At 46.8% G+C, this 8,946-nt stretch overlaps 1 protein-coding gene across 4 annotated transcripts in view; it reads right to left on the reverse strand.

Annotated features, from left to right (window-relative positions):
• Positions 1-7,659, reverse strand: part of LOC147903105 (S-adenosyl-L-methionine-dependent methyltransferases superfamily protein) — a 146,412-nt gene extending 138,753 nt beyond the window's left edge. For 2 of the 4 annotated variants that reach the window (XM_087374190.1, XM_087374186.1), the window contains exon 1: positions 7,208-7,657. In XM_087374190.1, the coding sequence (XP_087230316.1) occupies positions 7,208-7,544 (337 nt within the window). In that variant the 5' untranslated portion in view covers positions 7,545-7,657. Of the gene's footprint in view, positions 1-7,207 lie in introns of all 4 variants that reach the window. The other 2 variants (XM_087374189.1, XM_087374188.1) reach the window with 2 other exon arrangements.
• Positions 7,660-8,946: the final 1,287 nt, after the last annotated feature.

The raw sequence follows: 8,946 nt of genomic DNA on the forward strand, positions 1-8,946 counted from the left end.
AAGGACGAAAACACCCGTTCAGCACAGGCGCCTCTCAAACATAGCTTTGAGCGTCAATTTGGCGATGCAAACCTCCACCCGTGCACGCACGTCTGCGACCTTTTGCATTAGACATTTGGTCGCTCATCCGTTAGCATCTCGTCGATGACGACATTCTTTCGTTGTTGCATTGGAGATCCCAGGCCTACCAATTAATTCCTCTCCTTGGCTAGAATCGTCATAGCCTTAAAAGGCTATGAGCCTAGGCTTTGATACCAATGAAATCTACCCGTAGAAGACAGCCAAAACCTTCCACGTTAAATACAGCAAAGACACTTTCATTTCTCTCCCTCTCTCAACGGATACACTAGGGCCTAGGACTACAGTAGTCCGGCTGGACCTCCCCGAAGGATTTTATTACTTGAGAGAAGATGGAGTACAGAGTTCAGTGTAGAGCTGTTCATACATCTCCAAAAAAAAACGTGAATAAAAATCATTACATGAGCTCTAAGGCTCCCCTTCTTGGCAACAAGCCACTTGTCAATTTCTACATTACTTTCCTAATTACATGCCACTAAGGGCAACTCTGGAGTCTGCGAAGCACTTGGTCATGCGAACCGCCTCCTAGACTCTTGTTAGGCTCCCGTAGCGCTTAGGAAAATAACTTTTCTAAGTATCTGCAACAATTAATTAAAGCGCACCACCATGGCACCCATTAATTGTTAGCGCTTTGCATGCAAATAATACACTGTGGACTAATTCTAGTCACGGTGGGCATCCCCACTATACACATGTGCACACATAACAAATATAAAAATATATATTTATTCTCTGCTTGACCAAAGTCAACGCTCTTGATCATAATTAAGGAGCTTTGACCAAGGGTCGAGGCGCCTTAATTATAGTCAAGTCTCTCCAACCGAAGTTGGCACATCTTGGTTAACCGTAGTTAACCCTCTTGACGCATGCCAAGTCTCGTTGACCGAAGTCAACACTCTCTGACCGTAGTCAGCTCTGTGGTTCTCTGATTAACCGTAGTTAACCCTCTTGGTAGTATACCAAGTCTTCCTGACTGAAGTCAAGCTTACTTGACCAAAGTCAAGTATCTTTGACCATTAAAAGAACTCTTTAACCATAATTAACACATATGAAAACTCTTTAATTATGACCAAATAAATGGTCAACTGTACTTTGACTTAGGATATTCACATGATGGTGACACTTGGGATATAATGTCTCGCGTATGCTATTTGGTTGCAAACCTTGCCAGACGGAGGATGGGTTGAAATAGACCATCAGATCATGGTGCCTAGAGGACTATAGGCCGTTCACCCGGGACAGTTGGAGGATACTGAAACCTGGAGTGCTCTGAGTTCAAAGGCGGATTCGCAATTGAAGAAGGTGGTGCCATCAAGTGCTACCAAAGATGGACTTGTGTACCAGACTGGTGTTGGAATCAAATAGAAAGCTTTAGCTTATGATAGGTCACCAAATACATATCCTTAGTAATATATAGGGTTTATTGGAAGTTTGATTTATTTGACCATTACTTAGGCCATACATTTCATAGTTAAATAGTATTCCAAGTTAGTATATGTAGAATTCCAAAAAGGTTCCTCTAGATATAGCTAGAAGAGGGCTACGACACGGGAGCTAGTGGAGCATCTTCATCGACGGATCCAAGATGGGTCGGTGAGAGGTGTTGGATTAGGGTTGGTCACCACCCCACCTCTGATCCCTCTAATGAGGAGTGCATCGGGGGATGGACGATAGCACAATAGAATTAGGTTTGGGTCTGCCACATGGACGGCAAACAGGCTGCCATGTGGACAGCACAAGGAAAGAGATTCTTGGCAAAGGAAAGGCACCATGGAGGGCAGATCTAGCAGACATATTCCAGAGCCTGTCCATAGATGGAGGGGGCAGATCTGCGCAGGGTTTGCCGGCAGGAAACAAGGTGATGAGGTAGCGTTGGCGTCAAAAAGGGGTACGGACTGTTGTACGGCCTGTTTGGAGCAGTTCCAGTGGCTGGCAGCCTAGCAGGAGGCGGAATCCGCAGAGCAGGAGGCACCTAGTCACAGCAGATTTTGGAGGCCATTTGGGCCTGTATGACGGTTGAGTTTGGGCAGGCCTGCCCAGTGCTAGTGGCAGTATCAGTTGGCATTAACACGGTCCCACAACTGGGACAAAGTCTCGGCCTCCTTCTGAGCAAGGATGCCAAGGTCCTCTGCCAGGGGATCTAGTCAAGCAACACCTATCAAGACGAAATCTGCTATGTCGCATGACTGTAAAACACAGATTCCATAATCACCCACCAAACACCGTAATTGAGCCCATCCAACTCCCAGTCAACCGGGAAAGTGCACAACATTGGAATTCTAGTCTTCTTCTCTGCCATCTCGGACAAAGTCATCATGTCGGAATGAAGAGGACGATGAGCTGAAAGAGAAGATGGATGGGATAGAAGGGAACCAAGGGTTGAAGAAAGGAGAAGGCGGAAGAAGAGGATGAAGAGGCTGACAGCCTGATGTAAGTTCATACCTCCCTTTCCGTCCCTTGGAAACACCTCCTCTATGATCTGAAAACACCCTTAAAAGTCACCCCTTTGCTGGTCACCCGAACAGTCCACTCCTCGAACACGCTCCTCCTCAAAGACACCTCCGAACAGCAGTCTGATTGGCTGCTCTGATACCATGTGAGAAGTGCAGCAGAAATGAACGGAAGAGAAAGAAAGAAAGAAAGAAAGTGTATTATTGTCCACTAAAGGCCAAAATGGGCCCATGGGACATCAAGAACTCTGCATACAAGATAGCACAAAATCAACGTGCCACAAAGAAGAGGCATCGTCGAATATCATCCAAGTGCTACGCAATACAATGCAAGTGAAAGTACATAATGTCAAATCTGAGCCTAAATACAAAGTAAACTAGATGCAAGGAAACCGCCCCTGGGTGCAAAATGGGGGGATGAGTACAATATGCCAATGCAAAGATACAAGTCCAGGTGTCACGGAGTCTGAGAACCAAAATAATACTGGAAATCCTGTCCATCGACTCTGCCTCCTGCTATGAGAGTACAAATCTGAGCAAAGGTGAGGTGAGCGGCTGGTGGGGCGAGATCTCCATGAGTAAGTCTCCTCCGAAAAGCTGCCATCATCCTGGATCGTCTGGAGATGAAGCGACGAGTACGTCCCCTATGTAACAAGATCCTGCGGCGTCTACAAACCATCTCATATGTACATCCACAGGGTGGAGGCATGTGTCCTGTGTGAGCTCTGACCTCCTCGTGCTCCTCCTGGTCTCTGTCCTCTGGTATAGCGTGTGCCTGAGCTCTATCAGGCTGGGCTCTATCACGCTCCGGTCTGTGCTGATGGTCTCTGAGGTAGTCTCGTCGAAGCATAGTGGCCTCCCTGACATAAAGAGCTAGGCAATGCTGATCCTCGTAGTCCATCACTCGTGAGAGAGGTCCAAAGCCATCCGTGATAGACAGTGGAATCTACCTCTGAGCTCATAATATAGAGGGCATCTGCAAATGAAGTACTCCTCTGACTCCACCTCTCCCATGGTGCAACAAGGGCAGATCCTGGTCTCTCGGCCTGGTCGCCGTCCATCCTCCATGCGTCGCATCCTACCAGCCTCTATCTCGAGCTGATGCGAAGAGACTCTAAGCTGGCCAAGGGCAATCCTCAGTAAGTGGGGCATGTGGATACCTGTATAGCCTGGTGGAATGACAAATCCATCCTCTGAGATCCAAAGGAAGTGGTCACGATATGTGGCCATCTTCGTCGGAAGCTGCGTGGGATAAATCCAAGTGCGATACGTATGAAGCTGCAGCAAGTCTGCTCTCGTGACCTGGCTAAGCTCGTGGCGAGTCAACTCGAGATGAGGGGCATCTATGCTGTATCGGAAGGGAGGCAGTCTATCCATGTCTAGTCCAAGAGATGTGAGCCACCTAGTGAGTCTGAAGTACCAGCAGTATCGGGCCCCAGATCTCGTGCCAACTCCATAGAAGATGCAAGTGCTAACCATGGCAACCGAGCTCTGCCTGCTGCTGAGTCTCCAAACTCCCTAACCCTGTGCAAATACATGACCGACTGAAACGCTGCATCCAATGAAAGGGGAGTAGCTCCAAACTCTGCTAGCATGATCTCGTGCGGAACCGTAGCCTTGGCCCTAATGAGCCGAGAGAACATGATGATCTGTAACCTCACACCTGGGAGTAAGGAGAGAGAGAGAGAGAGAGAGAGAGAGAGAGAGAGAGAGCACGCCTCACACACACTGAGAAGGTGAGTAAGGAGAAAGAGGCACAGGAGAACTGCAAGTGATCTCTGGAGAAAACCCTGCTACAACTGGGGGGGAAACCATGGAAACAACAGGCTGCTCGAGAGCTCAGAACACACAGCTCAACAGCCAAGTGAACTGGGAGCACAAGGGAGTGGAAGAACTGCTGCTCGTCTAGTGCACAACAGGGCTGGCTCTGCTCCTCTGCCAGGCCCTCCAAGAGATGATCTGTTGCTCCAGAAGATGAATAAAACACCAAGGAGGGGGGGCCTATAAATAGGCCTAGCCTCTCCCTGGTCGGTCAGCAAGTAGAGGAGCCGACCAGCTGCTCTCCCTGGCCGACTCATATGCAGGAGGACCGACCCCTCTCTGCCCTCTATAAAGGGCTGGCTGGCAGCCCTACTGCACCTCCTAGAGAGCCGACCACCTGCCCTGCTCATGGCACACAGCCCTATAAGAAGGCACACACCTCTATGCCTAGAGGGGGCCGAGTCAGCAGGCTCTACATGAGACGACCAGGCCTGCTGCTCCCCTATAAAGGGCTCACCTCCTCCAGCATACAAGGAGGCTACCTAGGCGACTAGATCTACTCTCACGGGGCGGGCACTCCCACAGCACAAGCCCTCTCTCCCCCTACCCTAGCCTCACACTGGGCGGGCACACCCACAAACACTGGCCCTCTCTCATCAGGAGATGTTGATCTCTAACAGCCACGTGGCCAGGCAAAGGGATGAAAATACTACTCTAAGATAGACCTCAGGTTAGGGTGCCACCAAATAAGAATTAGGGAGGGTGATGAATATAAAAGAACAGAAAGAGGACATTATAAATTCAAAGTGATGCCTTTTGGACTCACTAAGGCCCCTGCTACCTTCCAATGTTTGATGAGCTTAATTCTTGGGCCTTACCTGTCCAAGTTTGCATTGGTGTTCTTTGATGATGTCCTCATATACAACAGGAGTAAAGAGGAGCATCTGTAGCATTGTTGCCAAAGTTTTGGAGGTACTCAGAATGCACTAACTTTATGCCAAGCCCTCCAAGTGTTCTTTTATGGTGCAAAAGGTGGAGTACCTAGGCCACATTATCACTCCTGAAGGTATTTAGTGAATCCTTCCAAAGTAGAAGTAATCAAACAGTAGCCAATCCCTTCTACACTCACTCAGTTAAGAGGATTCCTTGGCTTGACATCATTTTACAAAAGATTCATCACACATTATGCCAAAAGAGCAGCTGCACTTACTGATAGCTTTTCTATGGGATCCTTCTGCCCAATCAGCCTTCAATGATCTCAAGAAAGCCCTTATGACAGCCCCAATCTTGACATGCACAGATTTTTCAAGGCCATTTCTAATAGAGGCAGATGTAAGTGAAAAGGCATAGGAGTTGTTCTCAAACAAGGCCATGGAGTAATTGCTTATGAGAGCATGAAATTGAGCGATAAGGAGTACATTTTCCCAACCCATGAAAGGAGATGCTTGCTATCATACATACTATCAAGGTATAGCATCACTACTTGTATGGTAGCCACTTTAAAGTAAGGATAGACCATAGGTCATTGAGGTATTTCTTATCTCAGAGTACCCTCACTCCTAGACAAAGAAGGTAAGTTGAATTTCAGGAGGGAGAGTGGGTATATCTCAAACTGGCACATGCATAGGTATGCCTCACTTAAAGGGAATACCAATACCAAGCTGGCCCACAGATTTTGCGGCCCTTTTAAAAGGGTTCCTATCAGTTAGACCTGCCTCCTTCCACCAAGATCCATGATATATTCCATTATCCTTGCTTTAAAAACATGTGGGATCCGAGATTCCGGTTGCAATAGAATTGCCTCCTATGGATGAATCTGGACAAATAGAGTACATACCAGAAAAGATATTGGGCTACAGAATTAATGCAATCGCATTCCATTCTATGATTGTTGGTACTTTCTAAGCATCACTCTATAGGCTACACGTGCAAAGAAGGACAGCACCTAGCTCCAAGCTACCTACCCACATGGAAGCTGCTAGATCCCATGCCCTTTTCAAGTAAGAGTAACCTAACCTTTCCCCTCTACCTTTTCTTCTATTTCTGCTAAACAGTCTCAAAGTTTCCCTAAACCTAGTCACTGTTAGCAATCCTTAGTAGAAGCTATGTTTCAAATTCACCTGCGGCCCAAATCTGGTCTAACATCATTGACTCATAGCAGTTCCAAATTGGCCCAACCCCAGTCCATGTGCACGTAACTTCTAGCAAATAACTTTGTTTAACATATTCCAGAGAGATCATTTCCTGCATGTAGGGGCAATCGTCTTGCCTTAGCTTCCATCCAGTCTTCACTTTTTTAGCGTAACATGCCCTTGCCCATTGAACGCAGTGCTTGCACACCTTGTTACTTTGATAAAGGGTAGAGAGGAGGTTGGGGGTCCAAAAAGTTAAAAACTTGGTTCATTGCTGGGCTTGAAATCAGTTTAATTGACATGTGAGGCTAGAAGGAGCAAGGTTGATAGAAGTAGACCAAGTGATTTTCAGCAGTAGACGGTCTCCATAAAACTCATGTACATTTTAGAGCCAGCAATGGCATCGTCACAGAGCCAACAATGGCATCGTCACATTGTCCTCTGACTTGAGTTCTTAAATCTTTATGAATTTATTGAAAAGGCGCATGCCCCTTCATATTGTATGCACTTTGTGATCCATCATCTGATATAACTGTCATGGTCCCTAACCCGCCGTCTCGGAAGCACTAAAACCACTGTAATGTATTTCATCTCAGCAAAGCAAGGGTGGAACATGATCAATCGTTGGCTGAAGTCAACTTATGGGCCGTTCAGCAGACACAACATCAACGCTAGCTAGCATGAAAAAGGAGGGGGGGAAAGTAAACATTTCTTTAGGTCCAGATTTTTGTTTTTTTCTAGGAGAAACATCAGAGTGCAGTTGTTATTAAAAGAAAAAGACATTACATCTCAAAGTTTGGCAAGTAAGAGCCATGGTAGCTTTCTTGTTCCTAATGGAAGGCTGATAGATTAAGGATTTAACAGAGCCGATAGCGTGCCGTTCAGCGTCGCCCTGGAGAATTGTCTGCAAAATTCTGGCCGCCTGGCGTCTGACTATGTGCAACGGGCTGCTTTTGACCCGTGTTGAAGCTTTCATGTTTGCACTAGCTTCGACTCCAGTAGGTGTCGATTTAACAGCTCTAATCGAATCTCCTCCACGCACTCGTTTAGTCCGTTTTTTAGCGGAGGCCATACCAGCACAGCAGAGCAGAGCACTGTGAAACAAGGTTGGTGGATAAATCATAGGACGAGAATGTTATTATGGAACATGGTCAATCTAACATGCTCTTGTGGTTCTTGATGTGCTATCTTCTTTGACCTATTAACCACGGACACCAAAAAAAAAAAGAGCAGAGGACACGTGGCAGCTTGGAGGAGAAGAGCCTGCCACGTGTCACAAAGAAGGAGTTCTTGGATGGAGGCTTGGAGGGGGGAGGAGGTGGAAAGACAAGAGGCAGCTTTAGGGGCAAGGAGGAGATAGAAGGTAACCTTCAGGAGGAAGGCGTGCAAAGGACGGGTTCAGTACTCGTCTTAGTAAAGGAGCATTTTTTGGCCTACCTTCAGGGAGGCTTAAGTTGAGACGATGGCCTTTGAAAGCTAAATTGCTTATTTTTGTATTTATTTTATTTTTCAGGAGAGTACTTGGCAATTCTCATATTTTCTCCCACTTCTTCTCATCTCTCTCTCTCTCTCTCTCTCTCGTCTCCCCCCCACTCTCCATCCCTCTCTCTCGTCTCCCCCCCACTCTCCATCTCCAAGCCCACATTATCGTGATGTAGCCTAGAAGCTGCACCCCTGCTCCAACTCCTTTTGGGCTGGCCTTATGAATGACAAAAGTCATTCAGCTTATTATTGTTAATATTGAGATGAGATTTTCCATGAGTCTTTATTAGCACTATCCTGCAGGTGCTCTCCTTACACTTTTTGGCCTACCATGGGTAGGCCTTAGTGAAGGTTGTGCTTAAAAGATGGGAAAATTGCTTATTTTTGAATTTTTGCACGGTGCATCTCTTGGGCATTTTCTGATTGGTCCATGTTGTTGCCCAATAACTGTCCTCCGCCATATTAATGCCATGTCATTTTCTCTGAGTTTGTGAGAATAAGTAAGCTGCATGGCTAAGATTTCGGCGTGTTACACGTGATTGTCTCTAAGTTTGTGAGTATAAATAAGGTGCATGGCCGAGATTTTGGCGGGTCAATGAATTCGGAGGGGTATTCATGATGGAGTCGACGGATTTGGAGTTGTTCTTGATGGCATTGGGCGGTGCATGTTCCACCGCTGTGCCAGAGAGCTCAGTGATCTTGTGGGATGGGCTCTCCATGGCGAGGAGATCTTGCCTTCAAGAGGTTCAGATCACTTGTGCATGTAGGCCTTTTCTTAGGGAGGTCGTCATCATCACAGTCGCCTATAAAAGAACATAGATTGGTTATGGAACAAACATCAAACATTTTGTCGAGAGTATTCTTGTTTGTTGTTGGATTTCGATATGGGTGATTGTGAGGGTGTAGGAGAGTCCACTGGTGATTGCCAAATAATGCGAGGACCTGTTGGTGCAGGCGAAGCTTCTCCGGAGTCCATGGACACCAGAAGTAACACCTTCCAAAAGGGTTGGCTACTACTGTATTCTTTTTTCTGAATTCAGCGT

Source organism: Dipteris shenzhenensis, chromosome 4, assembly GCF_047967505.1.
Source record: "Dipteris shenzhenensis isolate YYH24624 ecotype China chromosome 4, Dip_SZ_1.0, whole genome shotgun sequence".
NCBI classification, from domain to species: domain Eukaryota; kingdom Viridiplantae; phylum Streptophyta; class Polypodiopsida; order Gleicheniales; family Dipteridaceae; genus Dipteris; species Dipteris shenzhenensis.